This window comes from Prinia subflava, chromosome 3, assembly GCF_021018805.1.
Source record: "Prinia subflava isolate CZ2003 ecotype Zambia chromosome 3, Cam_Psub_1.2, whole genome shotgun sequence".
Lineage (NCBI taxonomy): Eukaryota > Metazoa > Chordata > Aves > Passeriformes > Cisticolidae > Prinia > Prinia subflava.
The window spans coordinates 21,232,171-21,254,921 of NC_086249.1; the positions used below are offsets into that span (position 1 = coordinate 21,232,171).

The following is a 22,751-nucleotide window of genomic DNA, read 5'->3' on the forward strand; positions in this document are numbered from 1 at the left end:
GAAGCTTCACTGCTTGAAAGGATTTCTGAGCCTACTGAGTAAATGATTACTTTTCCAATGGGACTTCAGTTGCTCTTGTTTCTTCGTGTCCTTAGCTTTGTGGAGGATGTAGTTCTGCTCTAATAAAACATAATTTCGCTTTTTCTTCTTCCTCACGTTTTACTCGTAAGACAAACTGCGGCGGGAGGGTAAGTATGACACTTGGCAATGTCATTTGCAATTGCTGTCATGCTTCCACTGGATCACCTTTTTCTGTTCACCATTGTGGCCTTCTCATTTACTTTGCACCACCATTGCTGCTGCTTCATAAATGCACTGAGAGCATCCATCTGCTTTGGTGCAGAGCTTGACCCACATGGTGAAGCTGTGACACCTTCCCAGAGCTGGAAAATTCCCAACCTGTGAATGTGGTTAAAGCCTTAAGTGCTTCTCAGTAACGACCTTAACTTGAAGGGAAGAAGTGTCAGCAGCAAAATATGGAAAACTTCAGCAAGGGCTTCTTGCCCTTGGTTTGGTTTGCACACAGCAAGAGAAACTTCTGAATAGCAAGAGAGTGGTGGGGAGTTTGGACTCGTGAGTAAGGTTAAATCTCTTTATCTGCAGATGAAACCAGTGCCTGCTGCTGCTCTCTAAGGGCTGCCAAAATGCAGTAATGTTTGGTAGAGCTTTAACCCCATAACAATCCAGATGAAGTCAGCCACGGTGTTCTGGGTAGCGAGGGAAGCAGGCTCAGAAAGGATTTGTTTGGGGCTAATTAAAATGTAGGTCATGCAGGCAGTAATGAATTTGCTGTGAGATGCGGTTCCTGTGGTCAGCTATGGCAGAGTCCCTGCTCTCAGTAAAGCTTTATTTTTCCAATAGAAAAGGGCTTTGACATCACCCAGCAATAGAAACCAGTGAGCTACTATTTCCTTGGAAGTGCCCTTTGGCCGCTCATCCACAGAGTGAACAAAGTTTTGCCTTCTGTCAGCTGTGAGAATTGGGCAAATTGTGATTATTTATCAACTAGGAATGACCTACAAAAAACAAGCAATAGTGCAAGAGTTCATGCTGACAAAGTGTTTTGTGGATCACAAGGGAAGGGTCAGTGAGAGCATCCAGAAAGCATTCCTAATGGTTAACACCTTTAAAAGCCTCTCTGTTTGCATTTGTGGCAGGGCAGACCAGTGTGACTGAACTGCAGGGGTTTCAGAAACCTCTGAAAGGATTTAGATTTAAAAAAAAAAAAAAAAAAAAAAGGCTCAAAGAAGATGAGAAATGTCCCTAAAATTAACCTGAAATAAATTGTAAAGAGGAAAAGAGTTTTCCAAATATCTCAGCTAGGGCTCAAAGGAGTCTTCATTAGGGATCTTGGTGTCATAATCCCATTGAGAAATTGAGCTCCCTCCTTCTCTGAGCACTGAGGTTACCTGTTCTGTCACCTTTGAAGGCTTCTCTGGGATGTCTCTACTCCCTTATTTCAATGCCTTCCTCTTCTAAAATCCAGTCTACATGATTTCACAGCCAATTTCTACTCTTTGAAGTTGTGACAACATTGTTCTAGAGCCCAAAGAGCTATTTTCCCTTACTGGCACATAATCCCCTGTTACAGAGAGGAGTATTGTGTCCTTTCTCAGTTACCACTGTAAAGTCAAACCTCTCATGGGACTGAACTGAAATGTGTTGGCCATGAGACTGGAAGGTGGGGAACCCTGAATGGCTTTCATTATCCCTACTGTGGGACATAGTTGCCACCTACTGGCTGCCTTCAGGCAGCCCGAACTGGTGGCAAGTGTGTAGAAATTATTTCTTCTCTCTCACAAGCATCCTTGGCTGTGCCACTTTGCTGCTTTGTGCCAAAGCCTTTCTGGGTTTAGGCCACGCAGATGAAAACCCATAAGGATTATACGAATGTTGAAATTACTTATTTTGCTTCCTGAAAAAATGTATGCTGTAGTGGGGGCACTTTCACAGCTGGTTCCACCAGGGAGGTAAGGTGAGATTAGTCTTGTAACATCAGTTACTAAAAATTAACCTAGAGAAAGTGACTTGAATTCTTTGAAGTCACAGAGTGAAAGTAACCTTCATCTCATGCCCCTTGGCTAACCCAAGGTGGAGGCCCATTGACTCACCTGCTCTAGACACTGACTTTTAGACAGATGAAACACGGGAAGGAGATGCTTATTCTCTGCCTTGAGCTTGGGGTGTGGCCAAACCTCCTAACCTCAGCACTGCATCTGAGCAAGATAACAAAGTTCATGAGTCCTTTGATGAGAGGCTTGAGAGAAACAGCCTCTGGAAGGGCAGAACTGAAAGAGCAAGATACTACAGGGGAGTTTGCTATCCAAGACCCATGGCAGATGGACCAAAGGCCATTTTCAAAATTTCAGAAATAGTTGAGAAGGGATATGTCAGGACTTTGTGGGCAATATCCATCTGTACAGTATGGAGACATTTGGTTAGGCAGAGATGGTGAAGAAGAAGGCATTGCAGAGGGAAATTCAGCAGCTGCTGTGGATTGATGAAAACAGGTTAGATACTCATCTGTCAGAATGGTTTGGATCCATCTGGTCCTGCCTTGAGATATGGGCATGGTTGTCAGGGTTCTTCCATCTATGGTTTCTCATTGTACATGCAATGCAGTAGATGTGTATGGATATGTGCTGGCTCTGGTGATGTTTTTGCAAATATGAGATTCTCTTAAGACTCTGAATCTTAACTGAGAGCATACAAAATATGTATTAAGGCTTGAAACCATGCTGTGCATGAGCAAGGCTGAATATGAACTGATTTAGATATTTTGGGTCTTCTGTTCCCATTTGACTCCAGGCTTCCCCTGCAAGCGTCCCTGACTTGAGCATCATCTTTCATCCAGCTTTTAAAAAGCCTTGATTTTTCTGGCCTCCATCCACATCCCACCTAAGCTCCAAAGTCTCTCAGCTACACCTCACTGTCCCCATAAACCTTCATGTGCTTCTCCTCCAGACATACACTGGTTCAATACTGGTGGCAGTAAACCCCTACCAGCTCCTGCCCATCTACTCACCTGAGCAGATACGCCTCTACACCAACAAGAAGATTGGTGAGATGCCACCACACATCTTTGCAATTGCTGACAACTGCTACTTCAACATGCAGCGCAACAACAAGGACCAGTGTTGTATCATCAGGTGAGTTCTGAGTTTCCAAATGTGCCATATCCTGAAAGCAGATGCTGAGCAGATGCAACATGCTTGATTTGGAACAGCTTATCACATAGAATCAGACACCGAGTGATTGATTAGTCTTCCATCCACAAATTTCCAGTGCAGAGGTGGTCTCTGTTGGCAGTTACCCTGTTCCTAGTAAAGGTGCTTTATCAATAATTTGGTATTTACCCTTACAACCCAGTAGATCTCATATTCATTTTTAACCTCCACTTTTAAATTCAAGCTCAGTACTCCTGCAGACATCAAAAATGCAAACATCAATACTTTCTGCACAAGGAGGGGTCAGGGACAAGCTTGGTCCCTGGGCCTGTGGCCATTGACACTCCTGAACGGTGTCTCCATGCATGGCTCTGCTCTGGACCGATCAACCTTGGGCACCAAGAGGTGCCTGGTCACAGTTATGGGTATATTCCCTCCAGAATCTGCCCCAGATGGTGGTGTGAGCCAGATTTGATGTCCTCAGCCCTCCAACACGATTCTATGAATTCTGAACTCAGTCTTTTTTGTTTGAGGCACCCTTTTTCCCCAAGGCATGCCTACCCTAAGTTTCGTTGAATAAAAAACCATAACTCTGGAACATCCCGTGGGCAGTCTTTCAGATACATGAGTCTGAAAAGGCCATTCAGTAAGGCTTTTTTGGCTGGTCTAAAAAAGCATCATGTGGGGCCCAGAGGAGAGTCAATGCACTGTGCCAGTGGCCTGAAAAGTGAAACAGTTTTCCCATGAGGCCAGGGCTGGATACTCAGTGTCAGGAAGGTCTGTTTTGGTCACTTATTTTGGCTACCTCATGTGTCAGACACACCATAGACTCACCCAAATTTCTGCCCAGCCCCTTCACAAGATAACTGAGGTTATCTTTCAGTGAAGAGAAAAGTTTGAGGAATAACTCTGGCTTCCTGCCCCATAGGCTTTTCGTCTTACGTCTTCTCCCTGTTAGAATAAGCTTAGGAGCCCTGTGGAAGTCCCTGCTGTTAAAAGGCTGTATTTCACACTCTGCCTTATCATAGCTCAAGACTGGTGTTGAAGATGTCCTATGGGAGCAGCTAGACCCTGCACCACAGAGTCATGGTCTGGTGATCATACCTGGAAAAGCACTGACTGAAAGTACTTCATGACCTTCTTAGTGCTGATTGAATGATGGCGTTTGCTGGGCAGACCCAAACTCAAGCAACAGCTTGGGCCAAATGAAACACAGAGCAAATCTGGATCTTGGCTGGAAGCTGTCTGGTACCATGTCCTGCCATTCATCCTATAGCCAGTCCTTGGGATGCTGGAAACCCATCCTTAATGGTCTCATCCACCTATGCTGACAGAAGAGACACAGAGACAGAAGTTCCTGTGGAGACAGAGGGAGGGACACTGGCAGGAAAGGGGTGCAGCATGGCTTTCACTGACCTCCACTCCTCTTGTCTTTGCAGTGGAGAATCCGGAGCAGGGAAGACAGAAAGCACAAAACTGATTCTGCAGTTCCTGGCAGCAATCAGTGGTCAGCACTCCTGGATTGAGCAGCAGGTCCTGGAGGCAAATCCCATCTTGGAAGGTGAGCCCTCAGATAATAAAGAATTTTTTTGCTGGAAAAAATACAAAACAGATTCAAGAACCATAAAATATAACCAAATATAAATCCCTTATGTCGCACTTTGAGTTTCCAAAAAAGTGATATAACTTCTTTTTTGAAGTACTTTTTTGTTAAACAACACATTCAGATTCTTTCCATCTGAATTTATTTTTCAGAAGACTAATATTCTCTGATTTGACAGCTAATGTTTCCTTTAAAATTTTTGACAACTAATATTAAAAGCAAAGCATTTCGGCTGACCTGAATTATTTTTTCAACTGTTTCATTACTTAAAAAATTGAGGGGGGGAAAAAAAAGTGGTTTTCTACTTAAAACGGTACTTTATTCCCCCAAAAAAATCCATACAAACCCCTGAATTTTACCTAATTCTGTGTGTAGTATGTAAAAGTGCCGATCAATACTTTTTTAGTATCTGATATTCAGTCAAAGCTCTTTTGAAAAATCTCACCACCTCTTCCAGTGCTGGACTGCCTACAGAGCATCAATATCCCATCAGTGCTGCATTCAGCTCACTAATTATTTGCATTTTCTTTGATGGTTCCATAAAACATTAGTTTAATAGGACCTGAGCTTCACAGCACCTTGTGCTGGCTGTATACAATAGAAAACCCCACCTTTTCCTTCCAAGATCAGTAAATGGCAGCAAAATGCAGGAAAAGAAATAGAGTAGTCCAAGAAAGAACCTGATAATGAGAATCACCTTGTGGCCTTAATAGGTTCACTGGCAAGCTGTCACTGTGATCAACCCCAGTATTTTAATTGGATATCTTTAAATTAAATAGGTTATCTGACCCTCTTGACCCAGCATGATGCCAGATGTACCTTTTATGCTTACGCAGAAAAATTGCATTTCCTGTAAAGAATAACACTGGGATTGTTCTCTACAGACTGAGGTTTGATCAGCCTGGTCTAGAGGGAAGTGTCTCTGCCCTTGGCAGAGGGGTTGGAACTAGATGATCTTGAAGGTCCCTTCCAACCCATACCATTCTATGATTTTTACCTCCTCTGCTTGGTAGATAACCCTCTAGGAACCAACAGAAATGTGACAAGCGCACAGGGCCCTATTGAATATTCACTGAGTCACTGCTGAGATTCAGGAAAGAGAGGCTCTGTAATTCAAGCTCATGTCCATCACCTGCCAGAAATCCTGGAGCAGAAATTGCAGGGTGTGCTGGCTTAGGGCACTCATCCACACCCGACAGAGAATGGACAGGGTACCTTTCTCAACACAGTCTGTTTGCAGGGAGAAGTCTCCTGCTGGAGGTTGGCTTAGCTATCTGTATTTCCCTTTTCTTTCCCTCTCAGTCATCGAATCCCTCACCAGCATCTCTGTCATTTTCTGCAGTGTCACCTTTCACACTGCAGCCACTCTTGCTCAGTTCTCTTCTATTTCATCAGCTGCTGCCAAAATCCTGCTGTCCTAGCCCTTCTTCCTGGATAAGGTCACCCCATTCCCAAGCTTCCTCCTCTGTGCTCCTCTCTGCATTTCCAAGGACAGTCATCTGATACACATCTTGTTTCCTCACACTGAGATGAAATTGATCCAGCCAAACTTCAGGGAAGGCTTTGGGGCTGCTTTTAACCCTCTCAGCCTCACTCTTTTGACTTTTGCCGCGCCATGAGACCAGATCCATCCTCCTGCCTGCACCAGATCCTCTCTAACACACCATAAATCTTGCAGCTTTCGGGAACGCGAAGACCATCCGTAATGATAATTCCAGCCGATTTGGGAAGTACATTGACATCCACTTCAACAAAAGGGGAGCCATCGAGGGGGCAAAGATTGAGCAGTACCTGCTGGAGAAGTCCCGGGTGTGCAGGCAGGTAAGGTGACACGCCTGCAAGGCGCGGGAGCTGGCGACCTTCGCCGTGCCGTTCTCCTCACGGAGCTGGCACCTGCTCTTCCCCGGCAGGCCCAGGATGAGAGGAATTACCACGTGTTCTACTGCATGCTGAGAGGAATGACCGTGGAGCAGAAGAAGAAGCTGGGTCTTGGGAAGGCCACAGACTACAACTACCTTGCGATGGTGAGAGAGCAGTGAAACAGAAGTTTGGTGGGGCGATGTGGTGAAAGGTTCTTAGCAAGGGAGAAGGAAAAGAGAGGTGCTTCTGCAGCCAAGAGCTGCTTTGCTGGTTATGACCTTCCTGAGCCTTAGCCACAGGGTTTGACAGATTTCTTTGTCTCACCACCACAAGACTCATAATCTTAGTGGAAATCCTTAATCCCTGTGTCTAGACCAGGCTATTGCCACACTTTCTGTGAAACAGGACACAGGCTTGGATGAGATGGTGTCTGGTGCCCATGCCATGTGTTTGGAAGTAACCAGGGTGTTAGAGAAGACCTGCTGCTCTTGAGGCAGTGATGGGCCTAGAGAAGTGCTTGTCTGGATGGCAGAATATGGGGCTGAGCTGTGTGTGCTCCAAGTGTCTGACTGAGCCAGCAATCTCCACCCCCACTCCCTATATACCAGTGTTGATATCCAGAGGAGCTGATAGAACCGGGTGTAATTAAGGCTAATGCATCATCAGCAAGGCTGGCACCCAGCTTTCTAACTGGATCAGTGGGAGCATTCAGTCCCCTATTCCCATCTCAGAGAGCTTTTTCTTTTCTGCTGATGGCAGCCAGACACAGGGTACCTGGGGATGACAGGTTTGGTGTAGGTTACAAGGCTGAGCACTGAATCACAGAACATGACAAAGGGCAGAGCCAGACCCACAAGTTCAGCATCATCCCTTAAACAGTGCATTGCTGGTTCTGAGAGAAGCCCAGCTAGGGTTACACCCCAGTGCTCCCTGGCTTTGCCCCATGCAGTGTGTGCCCTGTTTGCCTCCCCAGGGTAACTGCACAACCTGTGATGGCAGAGATGATAGCAAGGAGTACGCCAATATCCGCTCCGCCATGAAGGTCCTCATGTTCACCGACACCGAGAACTGGGAGATCTCCAAGCTGCTGGCTGCCATCCTGCACATGGGCAACCTGCAGTATGAAGGTAAAAGGACAAAATACAGGGACATGGTCCAGAGCTCTGCTGCTCCTTGTTCTGCATGCTGACAGGGAGCCAAGCTTAGGGATTCAGGGCTGTATCCAGAACACCTGCCATGGTGCCGTGCCAGGGACTCAGGTGTTTATTGTGGCATTGTAAGGACAAGGAATAATGAATAATTCCACCAGCCCACGGCAGGGCTGCCAGGCTGCAGTGTGCTCATTGACATCGACGTTTTTTGAATGTTGTGAGGTTGAATATGGCCACAGGCCATTCAGTAGACTCAGGTTCTACAAAATGAGACTAATAGAGTGTTTGACAGGTGCCTGTGTGATTGGATATGCCTTTGTAAATGTACCAAACAGCTCTGCTGTCAGAAATGACACAGTGATTTAAAAAGTCTCTTCAGAATACAGAAGCCTAAAGCACTTAGATTCTAGAAACATTTCTACATTCTTTACTATCTGGTCTGGCAGAGCAGAGTACAAGTCCTTTGCAGCCAGCAGCAGGACTCCAGCAGATGCATGAACTTTTCCCTCCCTTCTTATGGCCAGATTTTGCCAGGACATCACACAGAGACAGTGGAGAAAGAGCCTTTCCCTTACCTCATCCACCTTCTGCAGAGTCAGAATGGCTTTCTAATGTCTTGCTAATGGCTTTCCCTCTGCCTTTCTTTCCCCAGCTCGGACCTATGACAACCTGGATGCCTGTGAGGTTGTTCAGTCAGCGTCGCTCATCACTGCGGCAACATTGCTAGAGGTCAGTGGCCCTGCAGTGCTGCTGTTCCCCCCTCTCTGATTCCATCCCAGGTTTTTAGTATTGTGGCAAAGCTTCACCCGAGCCAGCCTCTCCTCGCACCACCAGCTCCAGGAGGCTGAAGAGGCACAGATAAGCCATATTGTGTCCTGCATTGGCAGCATGAAGGTGAAAGTCTCCATCTGGGCTGAGTAGCCAGAGGAGGCTACAAAGATGCTCAGAGAGCTGGGGCACCTCTTCTATGGAGACAGGCTAAGAGATTTGGGGAGTTTCAGCCTGTAGAAGAGAAGGCTCTGGGGACAGCTTAGAGCCCCTTTCAGTACCTAAAGGGGCTACAAAAGAGATGGAGGAGGGACTTTTGACAAGGGCACAAAATGACTTTGAGCAACCTGGTCACCCAGAAGCTGTTCCTGTTGATGGGCTAGAACTAGATGATCTTAAAGATCCCTTCCAAACCAAACTATTCTATGATTCCATGATCCGATTATCTGAGCTTCCCTTCATACCAGCCAATAGAAACAAACCCTCTGGTGGCACATCATCCGAGAAAGGGCATCCAAAATAGCTCAGTCCCTAAAGCAGGGTGTTTCCCTCACTGATACAAGGAAAGTTCATAATGGTACTTGAGACAGATGTCATATATACTCTGTGTGTATATGTGTTTATATGACATCTGAGGTGAGATGACACTCGCTGAAACCATCCATGCAGTGACTGGAGCATTCTTCAGTGGCCTTCTCAAGAGCTAACAGGGATGCCTCAGAGATGTCATCTCCGTCAGCATTGCTGGTCCCAGAGTGTAATCCACAGCTCTCTGTCCACTTAGGGAGTGGACATTGCCCTGAAGAAGTACAAAAAGTGGTCAAGGTGATGCAAAGCTTTAACCCATGCTGGTAGCATACAGCTTTGCAGGCTTTGCTTTCTCATCCTGTTTTCCCACACCTCATTAACATCTCATGCTAAGTCAAAAGAACACTTTCCAGATTAAAATACAATATAAAAATGTTAATTTTTCTCTCTGAAAATGCCTGTGTCTTCATGTGAGGCACCTCCCCTGTACAGCAGCTGTGTTTGGTGTTGTCTCTGCCAGGTTGAGCCTCAGGACGTGATGAACTGCCTTACCAGCCGGACCATAATCACGAGGGGTGAAACTGTCTCCACCCCTCTCAGCATGGAACAAGCGCTGGATGTGAGGGACGCTTTCGTAAAGGTCGGTCTTAGGGCATTTCCTTATGCCTTCTGTTGATGAGCCAAAGAAATCTGTCCCTTCTGAGACTGGAGCATCCACTGCGCAGGAAAAGGGTCTCGCTTTGTGTGTGTGTGTGCTCAGATCAGCAAATGCCCTTGAAACCCTGTTCTAATTGGGATGTACAAGAAGATAGAAGTTAGGTGACCTGCTCTGCAAGGGATTTGCAGTGTGGTCTGGAGACTGTCTGTACTCAAAGGGGACCTGCAGAAGGACCCAGGGTTCTGAAATGAGTTTACCTCAGTTCCAGGAAAGATCCTCAGTTGTTGTAAATCAGAGCAACTCTACCCACACCTCTAGTACCCACACCTGAATTTCAGGGTTTGGGAACATAAGCAGCAGTGAATACAGCTGAAGGACACAGGGCCAGGGATAGAGCAGTCTGGACACCATCAGAGCACTTAGAACATCTTGAGGCTTTGGAGTGATGAAGGTTGATGGGGTGGGTATGCATCACTGCTGTGCTGTTTGCAGTCCCAAGTAAAATTCTGTGACAAGCATTATTAGCATGCTTTGGCCAACTTGGGTCCTCATTTTACATGTGGGGAGTTGGTAGATCAAGCTGGTTTGAGAGCTAACTAGCCTGCAAATTCTGGCAGTGTCTTCTCTGGTGGTGACAGGCCTTCGAATTGGGCTCCCCTCTTGGCTGTACCGATGTAGCTTATAAAATAAAAATTAATAACAGTTTAAAACGTGAAGTTCTGGAATTACTGAAGCAGCAATATCTGTGTCATTAAATCATCAGACTGTTCTGCCAGTGCTGCAATATTTCAGTGAGCACCTTGTTCAGGTGAGCAAGATGTTCTTGCAGCGTAACATGGCTCTGCTCTGCTGATCTGTAGAGAGAAATGTGTGGAAACCAAGGAAAGGACTGTGCAGCTTCACAGCAGGCCCACAGATCCAAAATTCAGCACAGTACAAATTGGGGGTTTGCTCTCAGCTGTCTTGTAGCTAGGCTCTCAGGTCTGTTTTCCTTGATCTGCATGATGATTCTTGAAGCTTTGAACCATGCCAAGAGTCTGGCACAAACGCTGGTGAGCACATCCTCAGGGACTGTCTGGTTGTTGGCCATGCTTTAGAAGAAAGTGTGCTATCAAGGGTGAAGTAGTGACACAGACTAGTGAGACAAACTGCTGAACTGTCTGAGTGAGCTCCAACTTTGGGATGTTGCAGGGAATTTATGGGCGACTTTTTGTGTGGATCGTGGAGAAGATCAATGCTGCAATTTACAGACCTCCTTCCCAGGAACTCAAAAGTATCAGGAGATCCATCGGCCTTCTTGACATCTTTGGCTTTGAGAACTTCACTGTGAACAGGTATGGAGTCTGCAAAAGGAGAACCAGGTCCAAATCCTCCTTCACAAGCCCAAGCTCAGGGTCTTGCAGTCCTTTCACCTCGCCTGAAGTGAACAGGACTGGGTTGGACCAAGCCTTTTTCTATATGAGAAATTATCAGAGCTAATCAATTGCATCAGACAGTGGAGTTCCTAAACTGATTTAGACCACACACAACACATTGTTTTGGGAGAAAAACTAATTGTCTGAACCAATAAAGAAATTCTAAGCCAACAGCAGCCTTACTGAGTGGTTGACAAGGTCTGAGAGTATTGTTTCAAGTGTGGAGAGAGATGTAGAAAAATTAACCAGCATGGATCTAAAGTGGCCTTTTCTTGACCTTCCCTCCACAGTTTTGAACAGCTTTGCATTAACTTTGCAAATGAAAACCTGCAGCAGTTCTTTGTGCGCCACGTGTTCAAACTAGAGCAGGAGGAGTACAACCTGGAGAACATCAACTGGCAGCACATCGAGTTCACTGATAACCAGGATGCCTTGGACATGATTGCCATCAAGCCTATGAACATCATCTCACTCATTGACGAGGAGAGCAAGTTCCCCAAGGTGTGTTTTGGGCTCAGCCTTGCTGCCAGTGACTCTCCTGATTTTATCCCCTTTACACTTGCGTTCTGGCACCCTGTAAGAGATCTGCTCAGCCCCAAACACACACTCACTAATGGCCTGCCTATTTATAGTTTTTATTGCTCTCTTAAATTTTCTTCTCTCAGTGTTTTAGCCATGCTAAAACAAGTGTTTCTGATGGGAAAATATGCCTGCAAGATGCTCCAAAAGATCTATTGGCAAAGTTTAAGAGAAAATAATGTTAAATATACTCCTTTTGGAGCATTATTTGGAATACAGCACTACATACCAGAGATATTTACTCAACTTCTGTAATTTCTGCACTTGACATATCTTCCCCAACATATCACTTCTCAACATAAATGCACATCTTCACCAAGACAAGAAAGAAATGTGCTATTGACTGGAAAATTATTTCAGTGGGAATAGCCGTGGTTAAATGTCAAATCTTTTCATGCATGTACAGGGTACAGATGCCACCATGTTACACAAGCTGAACTCCCAGCACAAGCTTAACACCAACTATATTCCTCCGAAGAATAACTATGAAACCCAGTTTGGCATTAACCATTTTGCTGGAATTGTTTACTACGAAACAAAAGGTATGTGGCAGGTCCCAGGGCACTGCAGGGGGTGAGGGGATGTTCATGGGCAGACGAGCTGCTGCTGTGTTGGAACGGGGCAGGATGGTAGACCACAGTAGTGTCAATGTATTCCTTTCCTGGCTGCAATGACTTGACCCTCCAGCTGTGCCCATGAGCTGCAGAGTTTGGTGCTGTTTCATCTTGTGTGCCTGTGACAGAATGGCAGTGCTTTGCACAGCTGCATCTTCAATCCAGTGTGAAGATGTGCCTCTGTCTTCCTTCTCATGGTTCCTCTCTCTCTGCCCACTCATTGCTCCCATTACCTCACCAAGAACATCCAGTAATCCAAAAACCCAGAAGCTGCTTGCAGCTCACATGCCTACCATGTTGCATTGTGTCATCTATGTGTTGTCCCATTATTTCTCTAGGTTTCTTGGAGAAAAACAGGGACACGCTGCATGGAGACATCATTCAGCTGGTGCATTCCTCAAAAAACAAATTCATCAAGCAGATCTTCCAAGCAGATGTGGCAATGGTAATGCAGGCGGGAGGAGATCTTTATTCACGAGGAGGGGTGTTCCTGGAAGGGGTGGAAGATTTGCAGAGTCACATTGCTCTAATGCTCTTTGGGGTGTTTCAAACCTGTTAGTGAGAGCCAACCATCAGGAAGTGTTAATGCAGGGTCATGGATGCATCCACACTCACACCCCGAGTTCACTGCATTTGGTTCATCAAATATTATTTTTTTGCTGTGATTACCATTCTGAATTGTGTAGGGATTGGAACAATTAGGTTTGTGCTTGTAGAAATCTGAGACAAGTAACTGTGTCTTCCAGTTAGGTCATCCAGATGTGTGTACAATAGAATGAGAAGTAAGCAAACAGAGGGCAGGTTTAGATTAGGTGTTAGGAAGAAGTTCTTACTTGTGAGGGTGGTGAGGCACTGGCACAGGTTGCCCAGAGAAGCTGTGGATGCCCTATCCCTGGAAGTGTTCAAGCAATGTGGTCTGCTGGAAGGTGTCCCTGCCTATGTCAGGTGGGTTGGAACTATGTGACCTTCAGGGTCCCTTCAAGCCCAAACCTTTCTGGGTCCAAGTAAAAGCCAAATTATTTTTGACCAGAGTATAACAAAAGGACGATCCTGCTGGTCCTTAAGTGCTGCAAGAGGACTTGATGGGAACAGTTGTATTTTACTGTCAGAACAGCATAGAGAGGGAACACCAGTTATGAAAGCTGAACTTCAAAGCTCCTTTTTCCACATCCCAGCCCTCCAGTAGGTCGTGTGCCTACTCCATGCTCAGTGTGAGAGAAGACTGTGTGCCCTGAAGTTTCAGAGAAAGGCAGAATTATTGCTTTAACCCTTTCCACCCCATTTGAGCATTTATTATTGGGATACCAGCTTAAATGCTGAGATTAGTGACAATTTCAGCTTTATAAACACAAATGTATGATATTTTCTTTAGGAAGTTGAACATCTAAATCTCTCTACTCAGCCCTGCTCCCAAAATTAAAGTAAGAAGTGTTTTAAAATACCAGTTTTGCAGAATCTGAAAGTCTATACAGATCAGCCACAATGTCCAAATCCCCCAGTCTTTCTCAAGGCAAAAGCCATGGGACTGGAGAGGGTGTGGGGATAACATTTTTCAGAACAAACAAATTTTTTGGCAGTCGGAGTCCCATTTCCAAATGCCAGCCAATGCCACTGATGGACCAAGGGACTTAGGGGCTTTCAGGAGTGCCAAGTTTTAAGTGCTGAATTCCTTTACTTGCCAGGGGAAAGAAATATTTACATTCCCAAGACATTTCTTTGAATATGTTACGTGCCTTTTTGCAAGCCTTTTTCATAACCTTTAGCCATTCAGTTTTGCTCCTGCTTAAATTAATGATCATTATTCTTTTGGCTTCATTAGGAAAAAGAGAACATTTATCAATTACTAACCAAGCTACCAGTTGGCATGACACTCCTGTTGGGTTCAGAGCTATTCTCAGAAGTGGACACTCCTGTTGAAGTAGACACTAACTCCCTTAGCATCAGTGCTGCTGCTTACTTTGCCTTTTTATTGCTTATTCCTCACTGCTTTTTATTTTTGGTGTAAGCTTTGCAGTTGACCTTGGAAGTGATTTCTTTCGTCTTTGGGCAGAGCTGAGATGCACTCTGGAGCATCAATGAAAGGGTTTACACAGTCACACAAGCTTTCTCACAGGGATCCCTACCAAAGCATCTATAGAAGATGCTGGAAGTGTATAATAGCAAAGTTGAGGTGCCTGCCTGGATGTTGTCTAGGATCTGAGAACTGAACCCTTTGAAAGCATCAGAACCCCTTTTTTTTTTTATGTAAACTATTCGGGGTTTTTTTATAGTTTCACTAGACATCTCCAAAATCTGTGCCAAGTGGTGGTCTCTGTGCTTTGATAATTTAATGATTTCTGGTTTTCTTTTTGGAATGAGGAATTTTTAGCCTGATGTCATGGAACTGGAAGAAGAGCCAACATTGTACACCAGCTCCCCTAGTCATGCACAGTGTCACTGTGAACCTGGAGAGCACTAATTCCCTGAACACCACCACACAAAAATTCTCAGACAAGCAGGATCCAACATGGGGCTTAGATGCTTTTGTCATTGCTTTCCACCAACGCTCAGTAATGTTTGCAGGCCTTTTCTTAGGATATGTGCCCCAAAAGAAGGAGCAAGTGAACCTGGGTCCTGGAAATTGACTCCATGTAGCAAGATCTGTGGTGAAGCGTCCTTGGAATGTCTTGGAACTGTGCATGCCTTCGCCCAGCTTTAGTGAGGCAGTCTGTGGAAGAGCTTCCCAGAGACTCTCAGGCTTGGTCAATCAAATATAACATCTCTTAAAAGGAGATAAGTGGCTGCTCTGCTTAAGGCTAAATCAAATCATGAGGCATTTTGCTCAACACCTTCCAGACTCTGGTCCTCAGGATCTTATTAATGAGTAGGATTTGTATTAAATTTGTAGGATTTTGTGAGTTAGTTACAAGTAAGTCCCCATCTGCTTTACATTCAGTCTTTCAAATGGGGTCCTTATATTCCAGAAACTTGAGAAAGCCACAGATCAGAGAAATTTGAAAATTGATTGAGACTATATATTTGAAAATAGTAGTAAGTGTTTTGTTCCTGAAATACTTAATGTTTGTACACAATGAAAGCTGTATGGTGAAATGGGTATTTCTGGGGCACATAGGGCTATAAAGTCTCATTTATTCATGGTCATCACAGAGGAGGTTTATCTGCATGTGTTTGCTGAACAGGAACATTGCTTTGAGTGGAATTATTGAGGTGGAATTATGGATTGAGTGGGAGTTGTACACTGTTCCTCTGAGGAATCAGCTGGTACGGTCTGGCAGCACTGCTTGGTCAAGGAACAGGTAGAAGGAGCAGTGGAGGATGGAACCCTGTAAAGTGAAAAACAAATGGGAAACTTGGTGGGTGGGCTTTCCCTTTGGCAAAAGTGTAAATTCTATCAAAAATACCTGATTTGGGGGATTAAAATTAGGGAGGAAAGGAGGGATTTTTTTAGAATTTTTGTGTTTTGTTCCTGGCACCTTCCCAACCACTGTATGTTGAGAGCAGACGTGTGAAGAAGAAGAGTGGGAATGGCTGAAATTGGATGGATAAAGAGTGAGGTAAAAACTGTACAAAGTTTGTTTCCAAGCAAAAGCTGAACACTGGCAATTCCCCCAGTTCAGAGAAGTGAACATCAAGACAAAGGAGAAAAGCCAGGAGAGGGTTAGACAAAAATCTAAGAATTAATGTATTTTGTTCATGAGATGTATAACAGCTGGACTTCCAAGACTAAAAATGTCAGACTCCCATTTCAGTTATTCCTTCTTTTCACTATTTGCTCTTCTCTGTCTCTGTTTTGTGTTTTGTTTTGTTTTTTTACCTGTGCTTCGTGTAGTTTCTCTGTGGCTATGCATCCAGCACATTTGGCCAGTCGCCCACACCCACACCAAAGGTAAACTGAATACATGAGTTCCTCTGTTGTATACTCACCTCTCCATGGTAAAGATTGTGCTTTACTCCTGTTGGTTTATTCCTCTTCCTGCACTATCTATAGAGGATCCATTTCAAGTGACCAATGTGTTGGAGAGCACTTTCACAGCTTGTTGAATAGGTACAGGTGTATGACTGTGTCACTTAATTCTAGGACTCAACTCAGAAGAACTTCGTAATGGTGGAAATTTGGTTTGGATGAAATCAGAACCAGGCTCAGCCAAAGTTTTGAGGATATTTTTCCTGATATTTGAAGCATTTTAAATAGCTTCAGATGGATTATCTGAGATTTGGCTGTTGTTTTACCATAGTGCCACCATTGGCTTCAGTGGGACATAATTCTTCCAAACAACTGCAAATCTGATCCTGTTTTGCACTTTTTGAGGCAAGACAGCTCACATGCAAAGAGAGACCCCTGGATTGCATTTCTGGGTTGTTTGGAAATGCTACCATTTTTGGAGGGGGAGGGTTAGTTCTTGTTCAGGGGGGACCTCAGATCCAAGTCTTCAGAGACAATATGAAATTTTGTCATGATCATCAAAACAGGGGTTTGGCACCTTTTTTAGTCTTTTCTGCTGCTTCTCATCTGCTGACTGGTTCTGATAATTTCCCAAACCTTGCTTGCTAGTTATTTGGCCATAAGGTAGCATATTGTGTGCTAAAGATCTTATAATATAAGCTTTGTGACTCTGCTCACATCTCCATAACCCCTTGATAACCAAAGGATTAGTCTGCTTTTCAAAATTCAGCTCTTTGCATGGGGCTGAATTTCACCCCTTTTTACTTCTGCAGTATCTTGGATGTTTGGATTTGGAATTCCAATGAGAAGGATCTGACCCAAAATGACTGAAAGCCATTAATTCCAGAGGTGGAATCCTTCCCCTCTGTATCATGGTTAGAGCTGTTTCAATTTGAACATATCCCTGGGCCTTGCTCTAGAGCTGTAGCAAAAATAATAGTATTTCCTAAGGATAAAAGAGGGCTGGAGAGGGATTTTTGACAAGGACCTTGTGTGATAGGACAAGGAAAATGGCTTTAAACTGAAAAATAAAATGTTTTGTTGAGGTATTAGGAAGAAATTCTTTCCTGTGAGGGTGGTGAAGCACTGGGACAGGTTGCCCAGAGAAACTGTGGCTGCCCCATCCCTGTAAGTGTTCAAGGCCAGGTTGGATGGGGCTCTGAGCAACCTGGTCTAGTAGAAGGTGTCCCTGCCCGTGGCACCAGGGTTGGAACTAAATGAACTTTAGGATCCCTTCCAACCCAAGCCATTTATAATTCTGTAATTCTGTGGTGGGATTAAATCCAGGAGACAAACATGCGAAGTCTGTCAGAAATGTTTAGATCAGTTTTTTCCTCTGAAGATGTCAACAGGTGATACAAGGAAATGGAAGTTTAGTTGTTTTCATAGTTGATCTTACAACTAAACTTCATGTTGTGTAGGTTTTCTAATGAATAATAATTGTTCATATTTGTTAGACACTGAGGTAAAGGTGGAACAGCCAAGATAAAAATAATTTCTCAAATATGTATATATATACGCATGTCAATAAGCTTGTAGTTCAAAATAGGGATACTTGGCACTATTATGTAGCCCATGTCAACTCTGCATTGGAAGGCATTTTCCAGACCGCACAGCCTTTAGGAGGAAGATTCTCTTCACTATATGACACTGTAGAATGAGGTGGCCTCAGCTTTCAGTGGTCACCTGAAGGCCACCCCAGTGACATTTCATAGGAAAATATAACAAAGAAAAAGTATCATTTTGCCCAGAAACTGCATGTCACATTGGCATGGCTCAATTTAGTGACCTTACAATCCTAACGAGATGGGAGGATGATCCTTTGTCCAGAACCTTTCCCTAAAGTATTACTGGTGTCATATGCTTCACCCTCCTTCCCTAATTCTCCTCAAGTATTTAATCTTTTTGCATTTCCACTGAAGCAGGCTGCCATCTCCTGGTGGTGTTTCTGGTGCACCAGCAGCCTTGTCCTTCAAGGAGGGAAAGGTGAAGAGGGACAGAAGGAATAACCTCTACCATTTCTGGTTCAGTGACATTTCTCCTTGTAGCTGCCATTCTCCTTGCCTTCTGTCTTGGTGTTACTGCAAACAGCCATGTATGTGTTTCCACTTCCAAAGTTCAGACTGGTTTGAGATGGCAGAAAGAAGCAGAATTGAAGCATGTCCAGATGTCATGCTGGTCTGCATATGATTCTACACTCTCTTCTGCATGCTCCCTCTGTAAATCATCTAATTCTCTTCTTTTACTTGTTTTTCTCTTCTGTTTTTAAGTCTTTTCCTCCTTTGATGTTGAGCACAGGCTGAGTGTTCGAGTCTGGAGTACAGCACCTGTGAATCCTGCTCATCCTTCCCCATGTTACACAGGTCTCATCCTCCCTTCTACTGGGCTTTGTACGAACACAAGTGAAGAGATAGTCTGAGTCCCAAAGATGTTACAGTCTCAGAGTTTGAAAGCTGGGAAATAACAGGACAGGGAAAAGCAGAATGTACCAGCCCTTTCTCCATCAGGCTATGGGGACTGGGTCTGGATTAAGTTTAAAAAAAAAAAAAAGCTTCTTCTCTGTAGTAAATCCTGTATTTTCAGTGCCTTGCTAGGCTGTGTTGAGAGGCTGCTCCTCTGCTTTTTGGGGGGTGTTTTGTGGAAGTAAGGGAAGAGGTGTGATTCTGTCCAAGTTGGTGTTGAGGTGAGGCAGAAGGACCCACAATTACTCCCTGAAGGATGAAGCTGATGCAAAACACTTGTCAGAGCATTGTGTATCTGAGAGCCCAAAAAGTTCCCATAGGGGTGGTGCCCACAGACCACCCAGAGAGGGGTCTGTGCACAAATGTCAGGCCCTGAAACGTCCTGAAGGGGATGATGTGGTCTTGACATGGGGAGCCCAGACGCTCTGACTATTTGGACAGGAAGACAAGCTGCTCTCTGGTCACTGCTCCTTCCTTCCAACCTCTCCCAGCAAAAACCTCTCAGATGTAAGGGTGGAGGTGGCACCACTGCTTTTTGCCAGATCTGGATGCATGCAGGAAAGAAATGCAAGGCACCAGCAAGCTGGAGAGGCATTTCTTGCTGTCTGGGAGCAAACCACTCGTGCATTCCCTTGTAGACCCTTGTACAAAGTTTTGCTCCATTCCTAGCACCATGGCTTAAAAATGATCTCTCCCAGCCAAGCCCAAACTGACTAAAATTTGGATAACATGCACATTTTTCCAACTGCCAGCCCTGCTCCTGCATCTGTTGCTGCTTCTAACCCCTGTGGCTATCCTTCCAGATCTCACAGAGGTGACCTCGTGTGCATAATTAGCAATGTGATAAGAAAATATTCATCAGAGCCTTTCAAACCAGGATTCTTGCTGAAACAGCCTTTTCCTCAGAAAATCTGTGACAAAATATGAGTATCAGACTCTACAGTGCTCTGCAGGTAGCAGCTGTATCCATTAATTACTCTAGATTTGTTAGCAGTTTGCCCTTCCAGGGAGGGTTTTGCTGGGAGAGATCGCTGGTAGCTCCCCATGCTCTTCTTGACAAGCAGGTCAGGTTTTTGTGGTGTTTGCATGAGCTGGGTTTTCTCTTGTTGGAATTCCATGATGACTTTGTGTTTGTCTTGATTGGGTTTGTCTCAACATCACGTCCAACCTGAGCTGTGTAAACTCCCTGTTCGTGGCAAAGGGGTTGGACTAGAGGGAATTTGTAATCACTTCCAATCCAAACTATTCCATGATTCTATGGAATTCCTCAGTTTTGAGGGGTGGGAATGTTAAAGGTTACTGCTGCTATGTGATGAAGCAAGTGTAAAGATTTTAGCAAAAGTAGAAATAAACACGGCAACAAAAAATGTGCAAATAAACACTGCAAAACATGGCAGCAAGGCCAGTGCAGATGAGGATTTTGTGACTCCACATGTGGTTTGACCACCTGCAAATAAGAGGATGTTTGGAGGAAAAACACATTAAAATCCTGCTGGAATTCTCCCTTTGGGAATTGTCTGGCCATCAGGTCATGTCACAGGTGGTGTTACGTGTTCACCCTGTTTTTTGCCTCCTGGTGCCCAACTCTTCCTCCAACCCTCCAGCAATACCTGCTGCCCCACAAAGGCTCCCTGAACACCAGACCCCACTAGACACACAGCACCACTGTGACTGATGTGTGATGAGCTTAGCTAATAATGGCTGGCACATAAAATGAGCTAGGGACTTCATTTGGAGGTGGTTTAACAAGGTTTTCCCATAGCAGGGAGAAGGGACTATTAAGGGAAACATACACGTTATCATTTAGAAACACTTGCCCCAAAATAGAGATTGAGTTATTAATTTGATCAAGGGAACTAAACAAAAAAAAAAATTCCAAATCATCCTGATTCCCCCTAAATACTCACCTCTTTTAGTCTATTTAATATTCTTTTCCAAAAGCAATTCGAATCTGCAGTATTACGGGCTGAGCAATCTCAGCAGATGTTTCTGAAACTGCTGCAGAAACGCATTCTCCTGGGTTATTTTTTTACCCCAAGTGAGTCTCTGGTTCTTGTTCCAGGGAGCGGGAGGAGCCCTGCCCGGCACGAGGAACCATGACAGAGAGTTTGGCATGCCCACGGTGCAATGCATGGGGAGAGGGAAGCCTGCACTGCTCCAGGGGTCATCCCTGGGCAGGTGCATTGCCCCAAGCTGTAATACAGGGAATTTTGATGGCCCAGAAGATGCCATTTGCTCTTATGGGCAGATCTTCCTCATGGCTCTGCATAGGGAAGATGACTGGGAGGTTGACCAGTCCCAGTCACACTGGGAGGTTCAAGCAGGAGAAGTTAAATCTTGGCACTTTCCCTGCCCGAACAGAGCCATATGGAGTAGGCTGCCGGAGCCCGGCCATTGCAAGTTCGCAGGCTCTGCTCTTCCCCTCTCCTGCCACAACTTTCAGCCGCCTCTGGCCCCACTCCCTGCTCCAGCCCCGGCTGTTGCAGGAGGTTCCTGGGGCCGCAGCCAGAGGGGAAAGGCAGTGTTATCCTTTCATTTCCTGAGCGCACTGCACCGCGGTTTTGCAGGGAGCAGAGACAAGGAAGCGCTCGCCGACGCTCAGCAGCCAGTTCAAGCGCTCCTTGGAGCTGTTGATGAGGACCCTCAGCGTGTGCCAGCCCTTTTTTGTCCGCTGCATCAAGCCAAATGAGTACAAGAAGCCCATGGTAAGCCTTGCTTTTCTCTCCTGGTTGCTTTCTGTACGGGACTGCCCATGGGGTCGTTCTGCCCTGTAGCTACTGACAAAACTTTGGGCATCAGTGGAGTCAGGGTTAACCCTGCACGCATAGAAAACCAACCGCAGCCTGCTGGGCAAGCAACAGAGTCACAGAAGGGTTGGCAAAATCATGCAGTGGCTTTGCAGTCCAACAGCACCCCAAAACTCCTGACCCTGACTTTCTTCCCAAGGACGATCTCAAGGAATTCACCCTGCAGCCCTTTATCCTATAGGAAATGCCTCTCCGTTTCCATAGGGGGTAGGCTCCTTCCTGCCAGAAGCTGAGCCATGGGTTTAGTTCTGTGGCAGAGTTCAGTGCTTTCTAAAAATCATCTTCCCGTGGGTGTTTTCCTGAAAGTCTTTGCTCCCAATGGATCTCCCTCATTTTAAATCCTGTTTGATCCTTTCCACTGCCTTTTTATTTTCTTCTTCAATTACAAAAGGACGGTTCTAAAAGCAGAGGAAAAAAAAGGCAAAATAGCACAAAGGAAATGTGAAAGGAGTTATCTTGCTCCAATTCACAGTGGTTTGATTCAAAAGCAATGAACACTGTGGGGGAAAACTTTTAGGAGCAAATGAAAAGGAACGAGAAGGCTCTCAATCCCCCTGACCAAAAAGTGCTTGTGGAGGGTGCTCTGAGTTTTGCAGCAGAAGGCAGGTGATCAAGTGGGTGCTGCACGCCCTGATCCCACTCCCCACACCTTGCAAGATCAGACACTGATGCTGTGAGCAGTCACTGTTCTCTGCTCACCACACTTCAGAGTGATACTGCTTGGAAAGGAAGAGCTTTATTTAATAAATAATCTAGCCAGGCCTGGAGCTTTATCTAAAGCCGGTGTCTGTTAGCAAAGCTCAGCTGAGTGCAAAAAAGCGTAAAATACTGAATTACAGAGCTGTTATGTACAAGCAGTGTTCATTTGAAATTTATTTTTGCTGTTCAGTGAACCTAATATATTGCAGAGCAAAAGGTTTGGTGTGTCTCTCAGATCATTTTACTGTGCTCTTGTCTTGGTTTTGGTTAGAGTATAAAGGCACCTATTAGCCTGTTAATGGAATATATTGGGTAAATATTTAACGATAGGTCTGATCTGTGATTATCATCTGAGCAGAGATTAGAACAAGACCTTCTTTTTGAACATAGGTGATGTTGAGAAATAGGTATACATCCTGAACTGACATTAGCAAATTATTCTAAATGCCCTGACTCTGAGCTGTTTTTACACCTGGATGTCTGGAATTCAGTCTAGT

At 44.9% G+C, this 22,751-nt stretch overlaps 1 protein-coding gene across 1 annotated transcript in view; it reads left to right on the plus strand.

Annotated features, from left to right (window-relative positions):
- MYO7A (myosin VIIA) overlaps nt 1-22,751 on the plus strand; it is a 96,456-nt gene that overhangs the window by 43,114 nt on the left and 30,591 nt on the right. The window contains exons 5-16 of the mRNA XM_063394352.1: nt 2,965-3,149; nt 4,607-4,728; nt 6,449-6,591; nt 6,681-6,794; nt 7,604-7,757; nt 8,434-8,510; nt 9,598-9,717; nt 10,927-11,069; nt 11,441-11,651; nt 12,136-12,271; nt 12,682-12,788; nt 21,316-21,453. Coding sequence (XP_063250422.1) covers nt 2,965-3,149; nt 4,607-4,728; nt 6,449-6,591; nt 6,681-6,794; nt 7,604-7,757; nt 8,434-8,510; nt 9,598-9,717; nt 10,927-11,069; nt 11,441-11,651; nt 12,136-12,271; nt 12,682-12,788; nt 21,316-21,453 — 1,650 coding nt within the window. The remainder of the gene's footprint in view (nt 1-2,964; nt 3,150-4,606; nt 4,729-6,448; nt 6,592-6,680; nt 6,795-7,603; nt 7,758-8,433; nt 8,511-9,597; nt 9,718-10,926; nt 11,070-11,440; nt 11,652-12,135; nt 12,272-12,681; nt 12,789-21,315; nt 21,454-22,751) is intronic.